Source organism: Montipora capricornis, chromosome 2 (assembly GCF_036669925.1).
Source record: "Montipora capricornis isolate CH-2021 chromosome 2, ASM3666992v2, whole genome shotgun sequence".
NCBI classification, from domain to species: domain Eukaryota; kingdom Metazoa; phylum Cnidaria; class Anthozoa; order Scleractinia; family Acroporidae; genus Montipora; species Montipora capricornis.
In genome coordinates, this window is record NC_090884.1 from 38,492,731 (window position 1) to 38,515,230 (window position 22,500).

Sequence of the window (22,500 nt, forward strand, 5' to 3'; positions counted from 1 at the left end):
TAATACTTTCCTTAAACATTCTCCAAGAACAGATTGGATTTCTCTATTGTGCCTTATTACTGATTTCTTCAATAATAAGAAAACAGACAGACATTTAATCGTCATTCCAGTCAATTTTTTCTTTGAGTTGGCAGTAGCATTACAGACCCTTCCAGAAGAACTTTGGATTTTGTCTTTTCGCGTTTGCCTAAAAATAGACACTCAGTCTCTAAGTTCAGATGGTCTGGTTACCGTTAAATGATCTATCATTCGGAGTTACAATAACACCCTTATGCTACATTTGCAGGACTTTGCTACACCATCTCTAGGTTCTACTGACCAGCTCGTAGATGATGATGTGGATTTTGCTAGAGAAAATGACACTGAACATGTGTTGCCTGAAGTTACACAGTTCTGTCTCAGAAGACACTGGGAAACAAGGTATCAAAAGATCGGTTGGTTGGTTTAACTCCTGCATTATTTCTTTTCCATCCAAGAGCTTGGCTTTTCCTTACTGGCTAACACATTGCCTCAAGAGTCTGTTTGATTTCTCTTTTGTTGGTTTTTTCTCTTTTCGTTACCTGTAGTTCACATCCTTACATATTCTTCAACCAAGATCGTATAACAATGACCTTTGTTGGTTTTCACATCGACGTTAATGGCAATTTGATTGACCCAGACCGGCATGTTATCATTCAGCCCAATTTGATGTCAAGACACTTGCGCACTGGTCTAACTGTCCAGTTTCAGTTTGGGAACCAGAGAATGGATTTCGAAACTAATTACGAAACTTGGAGCAAGTAAGTAATAGGCTAACGCTTGCTTTGCACCTACTCCGCCAAAGTACAAATGGGAGTAGTTGGGCTTGTTGGTCCGGTTGCGATGGGCTATCTTCTGCAAGGAATACTCTTATTTGAGCCTTGCGATGTTGTAAAGCTTCAACGCCATGGTAATACTGAAGCTATCATAACGTAAGTAGTGTCCTAGTTTAAGTGCACTCCCTTGGATCGTGTTGACTATTCAATTAGATGCCAAAGATCTCTTAGTTTCTTCTCTTTGATGGGGTGTTGTCTGCCAAAAATTTATTTTAAAGGTGGTTACTCTCTCGGTATCCGTGTTGCAACACACGTCCTATGGATGAAAGAGAGTTCTTTAGCAGTTGCAAAAAGATAGAAATTGGCAAGATGTGAATCGCAACCAAACTTTAGACTGCTGTGTTGCAGGTAAATTGTTCTGCTAATTTCGTCCGTAAGCTGTGAAATTGGGTTGGTCTTTGCCACATTAGTGACAAGTTAGGTGGTAACGTTGCTTGGACGTTCATCACTGGCAACCACCCTTTGCAGTTGAGGCACCGACCTGACATCCCACATTTAAAAAGCAGCGTTAGGTTATTTGAAAATAAAAAGCAGAAAACGTTTAACATGGTATGTTCCTTATTTGAAACATGCTAACAAAATCATGGAGGGCCACCTACTGAACCTTGGAACAACGTGAAATGTAGCGAAAGCACCTCATCATTGGCCAGACTTTGTTTAGAAGAAGTTACTCTGCGGCGACTTTAGAATTTTCTTTGGTGACCAAACCAAACATTACACATTACATTACCAAAGTTTGAGGGTTGTATAATTAATACACATGTCTATAGAAAATCACGTTTTACCAGTCTTGCTGTATTCATAATGCCATGCAAAATTATTTTACTAATTATAGAGGAGAGAAAATTGAGAAACTTTGTGGAGTTATGGGTGTCGAGTGGCCATATGACCCAGATAATTCATACGAGCTCACTACGGACAATTTGATGAAAATCCTGGCCATACACATGCGTTTTAGGTGAGATTAATTATTTGTAGAGTTGTTGTTTTCTTTCCTTCAGGAGTGGCATAAATCATGAATGAATTATCTTGAAAAGAGTTCCTACTTTGAGTTTACCTATCCTGAAATAGTTCTCTCGCTGGGATAAATCTTCCCATCTATGGCAACCACACTTTGCAGTCTTCCCCTCGAGATTTATGATCCGCACTAATTACGTTAAGTCAACAAAGATGGCCGATTTGCTCAAATCATGGTCAGTGGTTTAGGTACAACTAATTTGTTTTCATCATCTTTGCAACCAGGTGGCACTAACTAATCTTTGAGTTACTCACCCCTGGGGAGGTTTGTTCCTATTTAACCACTGCTTTGCGCAACCCTGGCCGTTATTTAACCCATGACTTAGCATGTGAAAGGCAGTGTTTGTTGCTTTGCTGACATCAAACGGCTTCACTTTCCTGTTTTCAATGTCTATTGAAAAGCAGGGTGTGTGGATGTCCTTCACGAGACAGACAAATGTCTGCTGGTTTCGCTGCGACGTACTGAGGAATAGTGGAAAAATGTGATTCCTGGCGTTTGCGAGAAATGGAGATGCGTCAAGCCATACGTTGTTTTTTTAATGGTGAATATGAATGATAGGTGTGCGTGATCTTTTTCTTAAAGTAGTCCATTTTGCATTACCACTTCACCCCTGCTTGGAATACTGGGTAATCATTTGGTCAGTTTCAGGTGCTCTCCTTATCCCGATAACTTTAACCACTTTACTAACGGTTTTGTTGGTCAATTTACAGACGTATTTTTTTTTAGACCACTGATTTTGAGGGGTTTGTATTTTGAAAGGTGTGGTATTCCTGTGGTCATCATGGGTGAAACTGGTTGTGGAAAAACCTGCCTCATTCGGTACATGTGTGGCTTGCAATCAGGGCCTGGAGGACCGAAGAACATGTTGCTCATGAAGGTGCGAGATACAAAATAAATTTGGCTGCTCACTCTTTAAGTTAGTGATTACTAATTCTGTACAAAGTATGTATATTTGACATTGTAATTAAGTTTGCTTATCAAAACAATGTTGGGAGAAATGAAGAACCTGGCTTGTTTCTAGTATGGAATAGTATGTGCCAGAAGTGCATCAAATGTTAAGGTTAAAGAGACTTTAGGATGACCAAATGGACCAGTTGGATTTGAACTTCCGACCCTCCAAGATTTAGATGAATGCTGTAACCACTAAGCTACTGGAGACTGTGATGCAATGGTTTTCTGTTGACTTGGACGAGAACTGTGCCACACTGTCCGAGTCTAGTCTGCATGGTCTAATCTGTTCTAAGAGAATTCATAGTATGAACAAAGGCAACCGTGGATTTAGCATAAAAGCAAAAGGAATTACTACATATACAGACAGAAAGGTGAGTGAAACATGGTGTGCAAGAGCTACGACCCTTCTTAAACATGCCAGATCCTACTAACACAAGCTTGTGCTTGTTTTCGATAGGTCCATGGCGGCACAACATACGAAGACATTGCGAAAAGAGTAGAAAAAGCCGAGGAAATGGCGACACTGAATGAAGGGCTTAACATGGACACTGTGTTGTTCTTTGATGAAGCTAACACGACTGATGCACTTGGAATGATCAAAGAGGTCATGGTGGATCGTAGGGTCAATGGAAGAAAAATCAATGCCAAGAGGTTACAATTCATTGCAGCTTGTAACCCTTACAGAAAGTAAGTATGAGATGAATTGTGCAACATTATCTTTGGACTAAAATTAAGCCAAATATATAAAAGAGGGGTGTTTAAAAAGGAAAATGTATGATAGCGAATTACAAGCCTTCATAATCGTTTCAAGCAATTATGAGCGATGGAGAACTTCACAGTATCTTTCCTAGACAAGCTTTGTATGCTTCAATGAAAAACGTTGGGAAAGCTTCTGCAAAAAGACCAGGTACAAACCAAAAAATGGTACAAGGTTCTCTTTTGCCGACTCCCACAACTCCAGGTACTGGAATGCTCGCTGATCGTGCCTACTACGGAATTCACCATTGTCAAAGAGTGGATTAAGGCTCCCTAAAGCAAAACCAAAAACAAAAACGATATATTTTTGCACGTTGAAATACATAGAGGATATTACATGGCCGCGCGGGGATACGAATTTTATCTTCGAGCGCTGCAAGTATCTCTCACGAGTGAGCGAAGCGAACGAGTGAGAGATACTTTCAGCACGAGAAGATAAAATTCGTATCCCCAAGCGGCCGTGTAATGTTCTGTTTATTATATAGATATTGATGAAATGTCTAGATTTAAAACAACTTGTTTTATGCAGTTTCGAAATGATGAAAAAGTGGGTTTTTTTTAAATTTTAATTAGCAAAGCTTACTATACTTGCATTTTCTTGATTTTTTAGTAAAAGGAGAAATCCTGGTATTTCATCAATATCTATATAATAAATAGAGGATATTACATGGTGGCGAGAAGATATGAATTTTATGTTCTCGTGGCAAGAACAATATTTTTCTCACCCCGAGAACAGAAAATTCACATAAATATACATGGTCGAGATTGAAAAGTACAAATACTGGGCCTTAAAGGCGGGAAAAAAGGCGCCAATCATGAATTCTTTGCTTAAAATGACCACCCTTGTTACATGAGAAAAATTACGTCACTCGGTTCCCAGATGTAGGGGTCGTATTGATTCCACGAGGGTTTTAGGGACACCTTGCAAATGTGGCCCGTCACCATCACCCATGTTTCTCACCTCTTTCTCTACAGACATACTGAAGAAATGATTCATAAACTGGAATCAGCTGGCTTAGGGTACCATGTTGCTACTCAACATACGCGAGATCGGCTAGGTAAGACGGTAATCATAGTTGGCCTAATAATGATGGGGTTTTTTATACACACTTAAATGAATAGAGAGAAAAAGTTGGCTGCCAGATTGCTTATGGGACAAAGATGGCATTTTCAGGATTTCGCCATTTGACAGCAACTACCAGAATTCTGCAAGTCTTGTTTTCTTTTACTTGACAGCGGTAAATTCTCATTTAAACCCTACTACACGATTTATAAAACATGAATTAACAAGCAGAGACCTGGTAGTTGATGTCAAGTGATGCTGTCATAAAGTTATATTGTGGTTCCGACGTTACCAAATCATATTTATTCAAGTCCACGTTTGATTTTAGAACAGCTACGGGCCAATGCGATCTGTTTTACTGACCAGCCAACCCAAGAATTAAATGGCCTTCCATGTCGTCATCAAACCTCTTCTTTTTGTTATGTCTGAATCATGCAGTTTATTTGTTTACTCTTTCTATGCCACTGTGATGATATTGTTCTTTTAGGTCGCATTCCTCTTCGTCATCTTGTTTACAGAGTGCATTCTCTGCCAGAGAGCATGCGTCCTCTTGTCTGGGACTTTGGTCAACTGAAACCCGAAATTGAAAAGTTGTACACGAGTCAAATTGTCAACAGATTTGTAAGTTAAATTCTTGCAAAGTTTCCTGTAGAACTTGATGTCTTAGAGTTTCTTAGAAAAAAGTCCAACAGTAAACGTATGTCGTTGTAAATAAGACGACATTGCAAAATTTAGAGTTTTGCCTACCTTAGTCTTTTACTCCATGTTAGCCAACCTGCAGTCCTAAGTTCTAACAGGCCTAATGCGTCATGAGCGTTCTAGTTTCTTTTGGATCTCCTCGCCTACGTGCATTTCGTTACTTTTTTTTTTTCTTATATTGTTTTTCTTTAGTGACGCTCACTGATTAATAGACAAACAAATTGTTTTGGCAAAGTATGTCCTTGTTACATTTCAATATACAAGAAATCAATGAAAATGAGATGTTTTTTTCTACTTCTTATTTTGAAAATAAAAAGGATAGTTATCCAATGATCATGTCATTCTTAGGAAATCCGAAATCTAATTTGATCTTCACTTTGGTAAGTACCCAGGCATAATTAAAACCGTGACTACCTTTCACGGCTTTGTCCACTTCTTTTTACCCAGGTTCTTCAAGAAAATCAAATTCCAGGTGACTTGCAATTGGTGAAGGCTCTTACAGAAATTCTTACCGCTTCACAGCGTTACATGAGAGAGCAAACGGTAGGTTGTCGTCAATGTTTAAAAACGCTCAAATTTCACCCAGATAGAGTTGTTCAGCTTCTTTATAGGATTCTGCAAAATTCATGTTCAGGGCCGAGGTCTGAACAAAGCTTAAACCTACTTCTGCCTTTGCAATGTTCCCCCTACAAGCTTGTGACTTCGTTTCAAAGGATTCCCTTGTGGTGTTAGGCTTTGTGGTTTGCTGAAAAATCCTCTTCAATTTATGTAAGACTCAGGGATTTGATGTATTCACACACATTGTCCATGCTAAGCATGGGCAGCATGTATTAGCTGCAAATAGTAATTTGGCCACATGATTTTCATTGTGTTTTGTGATCGGCCTTAGTTGCAATTTCGACTTTGGTTTCTTTCTTTTATTATCGTTTAACCAGAACTTTGCACTTAATTAATTACTTGCCTCTCTCACTTTACGACAGTTTGTTTATCATTCTAAATGACAGCGTTATACCTGTCAACTTTGTCTCAAGAATTCTCCAAACAAAGTGGCCTCTTAAAAACAAGGAACAGGTCCTCCTTGCTAAAATGAAGCCACCATAATTATTTTTTATCCAAGGATGAGTGCAGCTTCGTTAGCCTTCGTGATGTTGAACGTGCGATGAAGGTAATGGTGTGGTTCTACAACCACCGTAATGTTCTTAACCCCCTGGTGGATGAAGCAATCATGGGCATGGATGTGGAAAGTGACGATGAGGATGATGATGCCGTTGAGGACGAACGGGCTGAAACAGAAGGAGATCAGTTGGATCAGGTGAGTGAAAAATTCCTGTTTGGTTCTGCGTTTTATGTTTTTCTGTCTGTATTGATTTAATCGTAGAGTTTCACCTTTTTTAGCCTATTGATGATGTCACACGTGCCCTTGTACTTTCTGTGGGAGTGTGCTACCATGCAAGACTTCAAAACAGGGAACCGTTTCGTCGTGCTATAGCTCCAAGTTTTTCTCACCCTTGTTTGCTTCCTGGTGGACACAGGCGCATCCAGCACGAAATTACAAGGTACTTTTAGGAGAATTTTATGGACAGTAGTAGCACAGCTTCTTGCTCCACGTCATTGAATTTCATATAATCAGCCAGCCGTGTTAGCTCTTAAGTGTTATGAGTGACTCTGCCTTTAACTTGTTTTTTGTTAGATGCCAGAAAGCCGTATTGAATGTTCTGGAATTGGGTCAAAATATTGCACGTAACACAGCCTTAAGCGAAAATGTATTTATGATGGTGGTATGCATTGAGCTGAGGATTCCACTGTTCGTGGTTGGTAAGCCAGGTAGTTCCAAATCTCTGGCCAAGACTGTTGTGGCTGCAAATATGGAAGGAGATGCATCAAAATCCGATCTCTTCAAGACTTTTAAGCAGGTAAATGGGCAATGAGTCTTTTATTTTGCAGTCAAATACTTTGCGAGACACCTCTGTCCTGCTTCGAATGTCCACCAGGGAAGGCTCTTACTTGTACAATTTGCAGTCCCTACCTAGGATATTGAGGAAAACGGGCCCAGTAGTAAGAGAATTGTAGGAAGGAAAGGAAGAAATACATTTATATTTTCTGACCTGTGTTTACATGCTAGTATAACAAGAAGATTCTTTCATAATTTCGAGGTGTCTTAGATTTAAGTTATTTTTGCGTTTTGACCTCACGTAACGCCGTGATGGAACTAGTTTATTTTCTTTTTATTTAGCTGATTGAATTTTCTTTGATTTTTGTTTTGTTTCGTTTTACTTTTTCATGGGCCTTGCATTCCCTTTTCGAATTGCCGGTATTTTGATCCTGTCATCTGAATTTATCTGAAACTTGCAGGTTCATATGGTGTCGTACCAATGCAGCCCCCTCTCAACAGCAGAAGGAATCAAAGCAACCTTTCGGCAATGCAGCCAACTTCAAAAAGCCAACAACCCGGACAAATTCGTTTCAGTTGTGGTATTAGACGAGGTTGGTCTGGCAGAAGACTCTCCTTTGATGCCATTGAAAACCCTTCATCCACTTCTTGAGGATGGTGTAAGCGCAACCGATGATATTATAGAGGTGGAAGAGCAAAAGAGCGAAAGAGTAGCCTTTGTAGGAATATCAAACTGGGCCCTTGATCCTGCAAAAATGAACCGGGGCATTATGCTGTCACGTGGCCTACCAGATACACGGGAACTGGTTGACAGTGCAATGTAAGTTAAGGAAGGGTTACATTTTTGCAAACGTTGGCCGTGAAGCACTATATTTCAACAGACTTAACTAATTAGAGTGTAATGTGAAGTGCTTGTTTCCTACCTCATATGAACCATGCGAGCGTTAGCCCTACTAATGGAAATGGGCCCACACAAGGACAGAGAAAAACTCTGACCAGGGTGAGAATTTACGACCTTCGGGTTTGATCACCGCTGCTCTACCGACTGAGCTACAAGTTTTTCTCTGTCCTTAAGTAAGGATCGAATATGTGCTGTGATGCAACACCGCCTTGTTGCTCATATCTTGTGATGAACATGGTGACACAATTTATTTTATAACCCGTCAAAAATATTTTTGTGTAGAGAAATGAACTGTCAAACTAAATGATCGAATTAAGATTTTTCATCCAATTTTTTTTGTCAGGGGTATTTGTTCAACAGACGAACGCGTTAAGAGCTTTGTTGAACCCTTGATGGATTCACTTGCCCTGGGCTACGAAGAGCTATATGAAAGACAGAGGAAGTCTGAAGCTCTTCGCGAGTCTAAAAAGGATGAGTTCTTTGGGCTACGAGATTTCTACAGGTAGAAGTGCATGAAATTGTTACGATCTCCAACGATGTTGTGTATTATCCAGCCAGAGTCCTTTCAATTGCTTTTCTCTTTTGAAGCAGCCTTTGAGGGTTTTTTTTTTTCATTTTCGTTCATTAGCTTAGTGAAGATGGTCTACAAAATGGCGGAAGACCTTGGCCAGGAACCTGGGTGGAAGGATATCGAACACGCTATCAGGCGAAACTTCGGGGGATTGGATGAGATTGACCCAGTGAAAATCTTCAAGAAGCAATTTCCACAAGAAAGGAGACAAACTGTATGAATCCCACTTACTCAGTTTTGACTTCACCCCGAACGGACAAAATCCCTGCAGGCAGCCATCCCATAAGGGGACAGGGAAATGAGGGCAAGGGATGTCTGGCACGTTTTAACTGTAAATTCCGTCTAGTTCCAAATTCTTAACCCGTCAGTATCATCATCATTCTCTGCATGATATTCTTAAGCGTATCTAACTCCACACAAGTAACTAGGGAGACTGTAAAATCAGCAAATCATATGAAATCATTTCACTGGGATTTAAACCTCTTTAAGCAGAGTAGGGAAGCAACAAATTCAGCCAACATATGACATTAAATCCAATAATGGAACTCAGGCCACACTGTTGGAAGGCAAGTGCTCTCATCATTGTCCTAACGCTGATACGCTACCGTGCTCTTTTCCTCTTACCTGGCTGCTTAGACATTCAGAAATGAGTTATGTTGTCTCGAACCATTTGAGTAAAATCGAAGTACATGCACCCTTCAATAACGTGTGTTGTCTCGAAGGATTTAAGTCTAGCACTCATTAAAAACGTGTGTTTCTTAAATGGTATTGTTTTTATATCAGTAAAAGAAGTCTGGAAGTCTGGAAAATCATAACTTGAGGTAATTGTCCTGTTTTGTAGAAGAGGAAAGATCAAGATGCATTCTCTGCAGTGAACTTGATCAAAGCTAGTCTCGATCGTCAGATTTCCAGTGGGTAAGATTCAGTGTAAAAGTAATAATTTCAATCGTGTGCTTCTTTCTTAGATAGAGTCATTTGCTAAGCAACTTCTTCCTATGGGGTGTTTACCGTATTAGTATGGCCATAAGACGTGGTATACTGTCCTTATTGAGAGGGATTGTCAGGCTGTTAAATTACCCTTACTTTCAGTTCGAGACCTATTGTTTGTTTGTTTTTTTGTTTTTTTACGGTCAGGAATTGCAGTGAGTCTGTGACGCATTAATATCTTTTTCTGCGTCAATTTTATCAGGGAAAGCCGATACTTGTTGGTGCTGACAGAGAATTACGCTGCTTTGCCAATTGTCCAGCAGGAATTGCACAAGAAAGGAGATGAACCTATTGTGATTTTTGGAAGCAGTTTCCCAAAAGATCAGGAATACACACAGGTGCCGGCACAACTAAGACATGAGAAGTGCTTTCGATACCTTAATTGTCATTGAATATTCAGGAGAGCAAAAATAGACGTACTAGCCTTTTCCTTTTCCATCAATATTTTAGGTTTGCCGGGACATAAATCGAATCAAAGTGTGCATGGAGACGGGTCGAACAGTGATTTTATTGAACCTCGAAAGCCTCTACGAAAGTCTTTATGATGCCCTGAATCAGGTGAGAATCTCAGTAGGTAGAAGAGTAATGATTGCAGAAGCAGTTGCGATACAAATTAGTGTCTCTGATCAAGTTAGTCTCCATTTGGTGCTCAACGCGCTAGCACTGCAATGTACAAAATGCACTTTGTTTTAGACACGAGCAATTTAAGGAGGCTCTGTACCAATGCTTTGATGAACACGTGCTGTACGACGAAGAATATCCTTGCAGAAAGTTAAAGGCATGTCAATCCCAGTTAATAGGATTTTTGACATAATGTTGTCCTTAAGTGTTTCCATGTTCTCCATGCGGCAAGTGGCGATTGTTTTGATGCTCTCGTTTGTTACAAACTGGACATTGTGTGTTTGATGCTGCACGTTTTAAGATTTTGATCATTTGTTAACCTCCATAAATATTCCTCCAATGCCAAATACCCGATGCCTTTCTCAGTGTATGAATCTTTGTCGTAGCTATCTATGGTATCTAGCCATTTCCTTTCTCCTTTTTTTTTTTTTTTGCACTTCGTCAGTACTACATGTATTTTGGAGGACAGAAATATGTGGACCTTGGACTGGGAAGTCACCGTGTAAAATGTCGCGTGGACGATAAATTCAGGTACTGACCACCAGATCAACGTCTCACCAGTCTACTGCTATAAATAGAAGAAGGCCAATTCATATTAAATTACTATCATTTTCGTCGTCTTCGTCTTTAATAACCCTACAGTTTTAAAGCTTTTACTTTCCTGATTAGAGCATAACACACAAAAGCAAGCTGCGCTATTCCACAACACTATGGACCAGGGCCCGGTTGTTCGAAAGCCTATTAACTTTACCCAGGATTGGCGTAAACTTTTGTTTCTTGTTTTCAACTTTTTGGTAAAAGCTTCTTTTGCTTATTTTTGTTTTTCAAGATTGACATCTTCTAATGTAAAGTTTTGCCGAATATCAGCGTTGAACAGCATTTGGGAGTAGAAAAATAAACTCCTTGGTTAATTTTTAATCTGGGATTAGCGTTAATCGACTTTTGAACAACCGGGCCCAGTTCTTTAACTTTTTCAACAATCCTTCTCGATAAAGATAAAGGAGTCGTGGCATTTTTGTGCTCTTTTGCTTGGTGTGCATGTATATTTGTTGATGATATCAATTATTTCCAGGTTGATTGTGATCGCGGAAAGAGACGTTGTTTACAGCAAGTTTCCCATTCCTCTGATCAACCGCCTTGAAAAGCACTACCTTGTGACTTCAGCTAGCCTGAACCCTCAGCAAAAGCGAATTGTGGACAGACTTCATGAATGGGTGAAACAATTTTCCACTGTCGAAATGCCACGTCACCAACAGATGAGGTTAATCCATTATATAAAGAGATTTTTTTGTTTCTGTGTGTCTGTAAGGGAATAGATCACAGATGACGTTAAAATGTGGTGAGAACGAAAAGGCGGCAGGAAAGGTAACCGAGGGTTTCTCTGGTGTTCTTACTAAGATGTTTTCTGTGCGTCTGTCCAATCAAAATGCTTGCACAATTTTAAGTGTTATATCGAATTCTACAGCTTTTCTCACTGCTTGAATACTCACAAAATCAGCCGTACTAAACTACATGAAACCCCGTAAATAGGTTATTAATTGCAAATTATCCTCGGGTTTGCTTTTTTTAAGTAAGTGTTGTGTATTTTTCTGTGTCCCTGTGGCCAAAGGGAACCCTTTTTTTGGCTGGTAAATATTTTTCCTCCTTCCCCCGGTCCCCCACCCCCCTTCCCATTTCGGCGAGGTTTCACTATACCTTTCTCAATGTCTGGGGACCTCCAGCGTGGGCTAAATTTTCTATCCCATATCGTATGACGTAAATGCAGTGAGAGGCTGTTTTGGCAATGATAGTGATTTGCGAGAAGCTCTTATTTCACTTTCAGTTTGCAACCAATCTTTAGTTATCTAACAATGATGAAATGTACAATTACTGGTGGACGAACAAAGGAGCTAATGAGAAATGTTTTGGCGATGATGACGTAACTCGAAAACCATCTATAGGGTGCATGTCAACCAACGTCTTGCTCACCTCAGCTTTTATCCTAATCGCATCTCTTAACGTCATGATGTTATGGGAAATCTATTGTTTGCATTGCATTGACGTCGTTTTCGTTTTTGCAATCAACCTCCGCAGACAATACACACCTGGCGACGCATTTGTTGGTTACCATGCCGACACTGCAGCAACCGTTGTGCTTCAAGTGTCCAGCGACCTCATGGAGGACGGTCAAGACCAGTTTGCCGATGAAGAAAAGGTATATTTAAAATGTTAATTCGTCGCGTTTCGCTAAATTACAGAAATGACAAAATATTTGCCTGCTTTTGTACTATAACGTGCATGATAATTCTATTGTTTCTTTCATTCAAAGGTACTGGTATCTTTTCGTGGGTCAGCTCATGTTTTATTTTTACAAAATTCTTAATTGTACCCTGGAAATGAGTGAGGTAGTACACTGAAAACGATAATCAGTGTAGTAAAGATTTAGTTTACTTGATTGTCTTGGCCCAGTTAATGGAAAAAGTGAATGGTGGGCAAGTGTCCGAATACCGAGGAAATGTTTCAGATGGCATTACTTTGAAAACTGCTAAGAAAGAGATACTAGTTCTAGTTCTAATTTAAGCTTTAATTTATGCTGCGTTATGCAATCCTAGGTTCTTCTTTTCTTATTATTAAGATTATCATAATCGTCATGCTCTTAGAAATAAAAACACATGACTTGTAATAGGTGTTCAAGGAATCTCAAGAATTATTGCTGCAATGTGCGACACCCGATGCCGTTGCACGTTTGCCCCGCACACAGTTGGCCCAGCAAGCAGATATTCTCTGGTCAACTTACTTCACAATGCAGGAACACTCAAGTTTGACTGCCTTTCTTAGAAACGTTCTAACAGGAGAAGAACGAGGTTCAGACAAAGGAACTTTGATTCAGGTGAATGGCGAGTAATAAATACAGTTAGACCAGTGCTAGGTTTTGTAGACGATAACAAAAAAACCTATAAAGCAAGAAGCAGCAACATATTTAGTGCCGTGAGGGATAAAAACTTTGTTATGGAAAAACAGCGAATGGAAAAAGATGGATATTCCTTGTCTTAAAGCGCACGGTTGTTTTCAAAGGAAGCACTTATAATGAAAAGAAACGTTTTTTGTAAGTTTTAGCAGAGCTCCGCGCGGAGCATCATGGGTATGAAAATACAGTAACCCATCTGTACAAGAAAATTTGGTTTTTGTCACTATTGTACTGTCCACCACCCCCACCCCCCCCCCCCCCCGATTCCCCCATGTATGCCAATGTGACCAGTATCACGTAACCATATCGCGGGCTCAAGTTTAGAACTCATCGAGGCGGCCATACTCTAGCTAGTTTACAGCGTACATCTTTGATATTTGAAATCCACGTTATGGTCAGTTGACACCTGTCAAAACAAGGTATCTGCTGACCAGTCTCAGGTGACCATATCGCGGGCTTAAGTTAAGAGCTTATCGAAGTCAGCTGAGTTTTTTAGTTGACCGCTGACCAGGTATACTGGATTTCGATTGGATCGCATGCTTAAGCCAAGTTAATTTATTGTAAGAATAAACAACCCAAATCTATATACTACACTCTCACGATTGCAGTTTCAATTGCTTGAAATACTGCTTTAACGTTATGTCCAATGTGAGCGGATTAAAGGAAACTATATCTCCATTCAAGAAATGGTGGAAAAGAGTGAAAATGTTTGAGAATCTCTGCACTCTGTCTACAGGTCACGACTCACTCCAGGTTGCTGTCATCCAATGATTTGCAAGACGTGGCCGATTCAACTTCGCTGTGTTTGTCAAATGTAATGTGCTTAAGTCTGCAGCAATTTCACACAGAACAACAGTTTTGCTCCTCTGTGAGGTTAGTCATACGAGCTGAATGCAGCTAGCCTTTGAAAATCACAACCCTAATCCCCGATGGATATAGCAGTGGAGCCTCTCACTGGTATTAATCCACTTAATCCCTATTTCCATACGTTGGAAATTAAAATGACATCAAGATTATTGTCCTCTTAGATAGAACTTAGAAGTTTCCCATTTGGTACTCTGATTTTTCTCCTTTTTCCCAAATGAAAATGTTCAAGTACCAATGTCTCAATTTTGATTCATCCATACTAGCTCCTGGACGCGGCCGCAATGTAACGAAAAAACCTCATAGACGCAATGAATACAATGCAATGCAATACAATACAGAGGCCGGCCTGCTTCCAACTTTTTAATGGTTTATAATAACTTGCCTGTTATGCCCAAATAACCCAGCTATAAAATGGGGAAATCTAATTTGTAGCCCTCTCAAAAAAACCAGCTTGATGTTTTATGAGGGGTGCCTATCTAAGCACAAACGATAAAGAAAAGTGTGGTTAGCATGTGGAATAAGGTGAGTACAGAATTATTATTTATTTTTCAATCAATTGTCAAATTTTTCGTTTAAGGGACTTTTTTGCAAAACTTGGTGGAAGAGAAGGCTTGCTCATTGTTCAGTGTGATGCTGGTGATGTCAGCGGTAACCTGATACCTTGTGCTCGTCACCTGCTAGTGGAGCAAAGGACAACTGCAGTCGAAGATTTTGCAGAGTCCTTGGGAGATGACCCTTCGTCTGTGCACATCGTCATGATAGTACAGCTTCCCCGTCTTGTCGGAGGCTGTCAAACATTTGCAGGCTTCCAAGGGGGAGGATGGATATCGGTGCATATCGACGAACTCCGTCCTCCAACTGGTCAAATCCCAGCTATTAAATTTATGGTTGACAGATCAGTTAGCGAGCTGTTTGATGTGGCACCAAGCACCACTCGTTGTGAAATGGAAGTTGAAGACCTAGAGGAGGAAGGGAGCGACATTGAAATGGAGCCTTCTTATTTTGCTCATAGTGACGTCGTGCTGGATAAAGTAGACATTGTCAGTCTGTTGAGAAGTTGTGTTCAAGCAGCCGTTGCACGAATTGATGACGAATCTTGGCGTTCATCACGGTCAACTCGTAGAATTGAAGTCATGCTGAATCTTCTTCCAGATGACAGATCCAATGGAAGTGGTAGGTACACGGACGTTAGTAAGAATTGTAGTTGTATCAAGGAGAGTAACCTGTCCCTTTGTGGAGTTGGGGCACGTTTTTAATTTTTTCCTTTGGAGCTGTCCCACATCAACAACCATGTTGCGTGTATTTTCATAACTCTTGTCCACTTTCATTATTTCAATCTATTAAGTCATGTTTAGAAACGGTCTTAACCTGACGTTTCCAATATTTTGTGATGTTTTGTAGATTTGTCATTTGCGACGATCTTGGCCCGACGAATCCACAAGCTTCTTCAAGAGAAAGATGACCGTGCTGGATCCAATGCAAGTGACTGGCTTCGCTCAGAAGCTTTAAGTGGTATAGGAATTCAGGAGAATGGCACATTTAGGAAAGCGTTATGGCAAAGAGTGTATTCATCAGTGATTCCAATCCTATCTGAGATCATTGCGTTTGTGGACCGTGACTCCAATTTGGAACTTTTAATGGGCGAAGGGGACTGGTTGTCACATCTGTGGATAGCTTTCTTCCACGATCAAGCCTTGGTTGAGCTCCATTATGACAACTTTTTATCTCTTGAAAGCAACATCATACGAGAGCGTGTTCCAGTGACCACGGCAGGGCGTGAAAGACATATGTTTGACGTGCAGTTTCCTTTCTCTTGGTTAGTAAAAGAACGAATTGACAACATGTGGAGAGAGGCTGCAAGCATTGCAGGTAAATCACCCTTTTTCCTCTACAGGTAGCTTGACAGTTCAAATATTGTAGGGACAATTTGGACAATGCTGTAAGATTTGTAAGATGAGTAAAATTGTGAAGGCCAGGAAATTGACTTGGAGAAGGCCAAAAGGTAACTTCTAGAGCACTTCTCATGCCATTGTCGACGGAGAGTGGAAATGCAAAAACAACAGTGGGAGAAATACTTAATTGTCCTTTTGCAGGAGGAGAAACTGAAGGCGTCACTATCAAGGGAAGATTATAATCCAGTAATTTGTTGTTCCATTTTGTTATTTTATTTTATCATGTTCTTATTATTAAGAATTTTTAGTATAATATATATATGTATTTTTTAGTATGTCTTTAATTTATATACATCAAATTATTATTACTCTCATTTGTGTTAATTTTATGTATTGATTAGATTACTTTATAGAGGGCCACAGGGTCATCGGTTGTATTTAAACTGTTACGTGCTACCCTCTTAAAATAAAGTCATCATCATCATTATTATTATTATTATTATTATTATTATTATTATTATTATTATTATTATTATTATTATTATTATTATTATTATTATCATTATTATTATTAGTATTATTAGTATTATTATGGATTTCGAATTACAATTCCCACCCTGGTCAGAGTTGGTCAGAGCTTTTCTCTGTCCTTGTGTGGGCCCATTTCCATCAGGAGGGCTAACGCTCACATGGTTCATATTGGGTAGAAACTTAGCAGTTCACATTACACTCCAATCAGTGAAGTCTGTTCAAAAATAAGTGCTACACAGCCTACGTTTGCAAAAACGTAATCCTCCATTGTACTTGTATATGTTCATTCCCTTGATTTTAACATCTTCAGTTCCCACGGCCTGCTCCCGTCTGACCTTGTATCTCGGTCGGTAGAGCAGCGGTGATCCAACCCGAAGGTCGTGTCTTCAATTCCCACCCTGGTCATAGTTTTTCTCTGTCCTTGTGTGGGCCCATTTCGATTAGTAGGGCTAACGCTCACATGGTTCATATGGGGTAGAAAACTAGCACTTCACATTACGCTCTAATCAGTTTTAAAAGTCATTAGAGTTGATAAATGTTTGTGTGATATTGTTTTGGTTTTAGAACGATCAAATACCCCAGTTCAGCAATGCCTGCACGATCTTATCAGTAATTCTGAGATTGGCCCTTTGATTGAAGAAGCTCAACAGGAAGGTTATGGTGAAGCTGCAGTGCTGCGCTATCTACATGACTTTGTTCACATGGTGCACAAGCCAACAGTTCCAGACGGAGAAGGAGAGGTTTGATATAACATTCCAAGAATAGATATTCACGTCGTTTCTAACTTGTATGAGACGCAGTTCCTTGTTAGGAGCATTTTGATCCCAATTTCAGGGAACTCAATTCAAAATTCGATCTCCACATGGATACATCCTCATATAATCAGTGGTTATTTCTATGGCAAAAATGTTGGTCCCTTCACTTTGAAGGTCCATTAAATTTTTAAGTTGTCCCATTTACCTTAGTTCTCTTTACGTCAGTATCACATCACAATTTTGTTTCATCAGTACTAGCCTGTAAAATCTCCATCAATTTGCTCTGACGAAGGGCTAACTCTCAAAACGTCACCTCGTGCACACTGTGGTCAATTTACTTTTATCAACCCAGTTGGTACTTCCAAATTCTCATGTCCCATAGACCCATCAGTGCAGCGTCACAGTTTCTTTAGAATCTGGCTCCGCTATCCCCATTTTTCTGCCTCTTTCTGCTAAGCTGGGGCAGTGTTATATGAATAGTTTTTTGGCTTACGTCTCCCTTATTGTGCTTATTTGCTTTGTAATGCAAAATACTACAATTTTCGAGTTCCAGCTACATCTTTCGCTGTAGTTGTTTGAAATCGACAATTTTTTTTTATCATAACTCAAGAAATGAGGCAGTTCCACATACGTTATTCAACCGATATTCCAGTTAAGTTAGTTTGAGAATTAAAAAGCCAAAGAGCTAACAAACTAAAGCTGCTTAACTGTTAATTTGACAATGATTCTTGTTCCCTCCCTCCCCTCCCCCCCCCCCTCCCCTACCACCGTTTTAGCCTCTTAAAAAGTAGTGCTGCATATCCTGAAGCTTGTTTTACTGGGCCTAAAGACAGTAATCACACCCAACCAACGTTGGAGTTAATTGGATTGGCTATGAACAAACGCCCATAGCCGCTTGAATAAAAATTTCAATAATTTCCACCTAAACTTAACACCTAAACACTGGAAACTTTTCCTTGCCCAGAAAAGTTGAGGGCCCAAAACACGCCCAAAGTGAATGCAAAGAGAAAGGGGAAGGGACGGGAGGGATGAAAAAAACACTTCTTTCTATTTTGAGTGGCAGAAGTGAATGCTTTGATTGTATGAAATAAATCATAGTGCATCACAACTTCAATGGGGGGTATAAGCATTGAATTATCCATGACCCCTCAGCATTCGACCGGATGTTGTCTCGCCATCATGATCAGTGAGATTAATACAACATAACATTAACAAAATAAAAACGGTGAAAAGCATGAACATTTTATTCGCAGGCAAATATATCATTTTAATGTATAAGAAAGAATAACAAGGGATACATTATTGTTTGGTTGATGGAAGTTTCGAAATTGTATTGTTGTTTACAAGTTTGTTTATGGGAGAATTCTGCTTCTTTTCGGCTTGCAGTTGATTTGCCAAGTCATTATAACAGCGGCTCGTCAAGTTCATGCCGAGTCCCACTCTTTGGAAGAATTTTCTCTCAGCATCCCTCTTATCCATGTGGTGTATGAAGTCATCGATAAACGTTTAGCAAATCTCAATCGTCTGATTGAGGCTCAGCCAGACATCATGATCCGCCTCTCGCAAGTGATTCCTCAAGGGGAATCAGAAATGGTAGGACTATTTAAAGCAAATAATAAATAGGACAACGTCTTATTAATGTCGGAAGTACCGACTATTTGATGCTGGAAAATAACTGTACATTTCTGTTTTGGAAAGGTGTTCTTGCTGCTGTTACTCCTGGCGTTCTAGCTTAATAAAAAGGTTTTGAAATTTCTCATCTGGAGCATAGCTAAATGTTGGTTGCTCTTCCCTTTTCAATTCACTCTCAATTTAGTTACAATTGTAAGGAAGAACTTTTTAATACCTTAATTCACTTAAATTTTTGCGACACACTTTCATTTCGCTATTGTGCAAGTGTGCTAAAAAAATTGGATGCTCAAAAATTAAGTGATTACACAAAAAAGTCTTTTGGTTCAGTATAGGTTATTAATACACCTTATTCCAAAATGACCGCCATTTGAGTATTCTTTTGTTTTCATGCAAATTAGCCCTTATGGCCTCGCTTTCAAACGTAAACTTCAAAAGAATATTTAACCATGAACGAGGCCATAAGGGCCAGTTTTCATGGAAACAAAAGAATACTCAAATGGCGGCCACTTTGGAATAATAATAATGTACGTGCGTATAATGTAATGTAATGTAATGTAATGTAATAATAATGTACGAGCTCGCTGAATTCATCTATTCAATATGATGAAAACTCAGTTCAACTTTAAGCACAGTTTTCTGATGATCGAGGATGCTGGCAAAAGATCATATTTTGAGAGTTGTGGTTGTTTTTTGAAGTTTTTAGAAAGCGTCCCCAGGGAAAGAAAAGTCACTGATCTGGAAAATCATACAAGAGCCATACCTTGTAATTGAGTAGTCAGTACCAGTGGCCTTGTTGGCCCGTGCTGTACCATGAAATCGCGCCCAAAAAAAGAGTAGTAAAGTACAGAAAATCGGTGCATGCTCCCCATAAACATCACCAAAACATCTGAAACATTTTCTAGGTTCATGATGCAGTTGCACTTCAGTTGTGTCTTTCAAAGCTTGAACCAAGTGAAGAGGAATTTGATGATCCGCAGACTCGCTTAGTGTGGTGCAACAGAGTTTTGGCCATCCGATCAAGTGCAAACAACTTACTCAATAACAGTGCACAGTATGGTCTGAAAACAGCGCGCGTTCTTCATGATTGCAGGTTTGTACATTGCTGATCAAGAATGGTTGGTCTCCCGATATGGCCCCTTTTTCTTACGATGAATTTTTCCAAACGTTGGGTAGATATGTAGATAGCTACTTCCGAAAAGTAACGAATAACAATAGAATTTAAGTCACTACGTTTCGTCTCACTCATTCGAGAAGATTCTTTTTGGGGCTTATAAAAAGCAAAAATGAAAACCTTATCGGAAGATATAACGTCGCGGTTATCTTGTGATTATTCTGCAGTTTGTTGATATGTGAAGTGTTGTGCAGCAACCATCCAGGAATTGAATTGGAATAAACATTTATTCCTCATAAACTCAAATTTGGTCACTTCACGTTGTTTTCAGAAAGTGAAGGGCAAAGAAACGCATTCGCAAAGCGTTTTTGCCAATTACGTATTGTTTACTGCAGTCATCGTTCTCGTGGATGCCATGGCTGCTTCATCTCTCTGTCAAGAGGGTTAGACAGAACGCATCCTATGCAACGGCTCTCATGATTCGCTCAGAATACAATGGACACGAATACAAATGGCAATGGACAATGGACGCTAATCATTAATCATAACTACCATACCAGTCCAATGATGTTAAATATCTCTTGTAAACCATTGAATATCTGCAGTAAATGAATGGTTTGCACCTCAATGCAGTTCTGTTGTCATCAAGGAACTGTCAAGACCTTTATTTTTCGAATATTTTGGAGAATTTTGTTTCGTTTTAGAAGAATCTTTATTGCTCTCGTCTCATATCATTTTGTCCATTGGCGGATATATTTGTTAGTTTTTGTTTGTTTTCTTGTTTATTTTATTTCATTTTATTTTGTTTCCCTGGCTATGCTGAATACTCTTGCACTTTAACAGTGCCTTTTTTGTTTCAAACTGTAGTCCTATTACATCTTAGGCTGCTTACCTTCTGAGATCCGTAATAAGACTCGTTATTTCTGCCCCTTAACTGGGATACGTTTCAGGTCTATTTGGCAAAGAGTGAGTGCTGTGAGACTCTTCATAGAACACACCTGTCCTGGCACGTCATTGTGTCACCCTGCTGATGTCAAAAATACTTTTAAACTCTGGAAGGTAATAGCAAAAGATTTTCTTGCCATAAGGTTCATGAAGTGTTGCCTGTACATCAAATAACATGATTAGCTACGTGGAATGCGCAATCCAACACCAAATGTGTCTTTTCTTGCCATATGCTTGGACAATAGAAAGCACAAAAGAGGGTGTGAATCAAGGAAATGTGATCACAGTCTTTGGATCCCTACAGTGACCACGTGATAGCTTTTACATCCGAAGTGTAATTAAAGTGCTCCTAGCTTGCGAACGCAAACGTATTGCCGCAAATACCTTTGCGTTCGCAGGCTAAGTTAGTCGCCTACGTAGCCTTTCTTTGTGTGGTCACGCAACGCTCCTCCCCACTCAACAGGAGGAGGAGGAGGAGCATTGCGTGACCACACAAAGAACGGCTGCGTAGGAGACTAAGGCTAAAAGGTCCTAAAATGACTTTCTTTCTTGAGAGAAATCCATTCCACCTCAAACCTCTTTTAAGAGGTTTGAGGTGGAATGGATTTCTCTCAATTAAAATAGCAGTTACCTGAAATGGTATGTTTTTACCTAGTTTTGTGTTGCGTTCGATGAAAAGTAAATTTAGTTCAAGCTATTTAAAACTCGCAGTTCCTTTTAGGTTTTCGCCATTCAACTATTTGTACTTACATTCTTATATTTTATCATGGTTTATATGATGGCGTATTACATATTTGGCCGTTTTCGTGTGATTTCCTTTAAAATACCAGTGAAACATGGCAAATTGGCAAGTTTTTATTTCACCCATAACTGAGCCATTGAGAGACAGGAGTCTACTCTGTGAGATTATTCTATCCTTTGCAAAATTCTTTTTTCTGAAAAAAACTGTGCGGTGTCTTCTCAGGCAGCCACCCATGCTCATGTCCTGAGCAAATGCCCAAAAATATTGTTCAGTTGATGTAACTGGGGAACCCCATTGAAACCAAAATATCCAATAAAAGCTCTATATTTCACGGTGCAAAAATTCAAATTGCTTATCGCCACAACAAACCTTGCTACCTCGATTAGTTTCTGCACTTGCCCCAAGTAGTTTTGGGCCGTTTGCTATTACAGTTTTATAATGAAAGATGGGAAACTGGTCATCGTTTGGTCCATAACCAAGCATTGAAGGGGAATAGGGTCGATTGCAGGTTGACGTCGCAAACTACTTGCATTGCTATTTTCAAGGAACTGTACCATCGAAAAACTGTTTGTAATGTCAGCCCTGTATACAACCCATTCTCCTTCCTTGTTCTCTCGTAGATCAAATAATAGCTGGTTTTCCCACTTTCATGGAACCTCTAAGACGTTTACTTCAAAGTAGTTGAAGCAAACGCACTGGTTTTGGACTGGTGCAGCGACTAAGTGTAGCGGAAACCGCGTTTTTTGAGGTGATAGACATGAAAAAG

General features: G+C 39.6%; 1 protein-coding gene across 1 annotated transcript in view; it reads left to right on the plus strand.

The window, feature by feature from the left end:
- Positions 1-22,500, plus strand: part of LOC138021018 (E3 ubiquitin-protein ligase rnf213-alpha-like) — a 134,709-nt gene that overhangs the window by 83,204 nt on the left and 29,005 nt on the right. The window contains exons 32-59 of the mRNA XM_068867902.1: positions 287-420; positions 567-779; positions 1,690-1,812; positions 2,632-2,749; positions 3,281-3,510; positions 4,555-4,637; positions 5,130-5,263; positions 5,789-5,884; positions 6,459-6,653; positions 6,737-6,897; positions 7,032-7,254; positions 7,694-8,052; positions 8,477-8,635; positions 8,762-8,918; positions 9,546-9,619; positions 9,894-10,029; positions 10,142-10,249; positions 10,758-10,843; positions 11,385-11,573; positions 12,386-12,506; positions 12,978-13,181; positions 13,996-14,132; positions 14,704-15,299; positions 15,528-15,995; positions 17,114-17,289; positions 18,691-18,897; positions 19,839-20,026; positions 20,998-21,106. Coding sequence (XP_068724003.1) covers positions 287-420; positions 567-779; positions 1,690-1,812; positions 2,632-2,749; positions 3,281-3,510; positions 4,555-4,637; positions 5,130-5,263; positions 5,789-5,884; positions 6,459-6,653; positions 6,737-6,897; positions 7,032-7,254; positions 7,694-8,052; positions 8,477-8,635; positions 8,762-8,918; positions 9,546-9,619; positions 9,894-10,029; positions 10,142-10,249; positions 10,758-10,843; positions 11,385-11,573; positions 12,386-12,506; positions 12,978-13,181; positions 13,996-14,132; positions 14,704-15,299; positions 15,528-15,995; positions 17,114-17,289; positions 18,691-18,897; positions 19,839-20,026; positions 20,998-21,106 — 5,184 coding nt within the window. The remainder of the gene's footprint in view (positions 1-286; positions 421-566; positions 780-1,689; positions 1,813-2,631; positions 2,750-3,280; positions 3,511-4,554; positions 4,638-5,129; positions 5,264-5,788; positions 5,885-6,458; positions 6,654-6,736; positions 6,898-7,031; positions 7,255-7,693; positions 8,053-8,476; positions 8,636-8,761; positions 8,919-9,545; positions 9,620-9,893; positions 10,030-10,141; positions 10,250-10,757; positions 10,844-11,384; positions 11,574-12,385; positions 12,507-12,977; positions 13,182-13,995; positions 14,133-14,703; positions 15,300-15,527; positions 15,996-17,113; positions 17,290-18,690; positions 18,898-19,838; positions 20,027-20,997; positions 21,107-22,500) is intronic.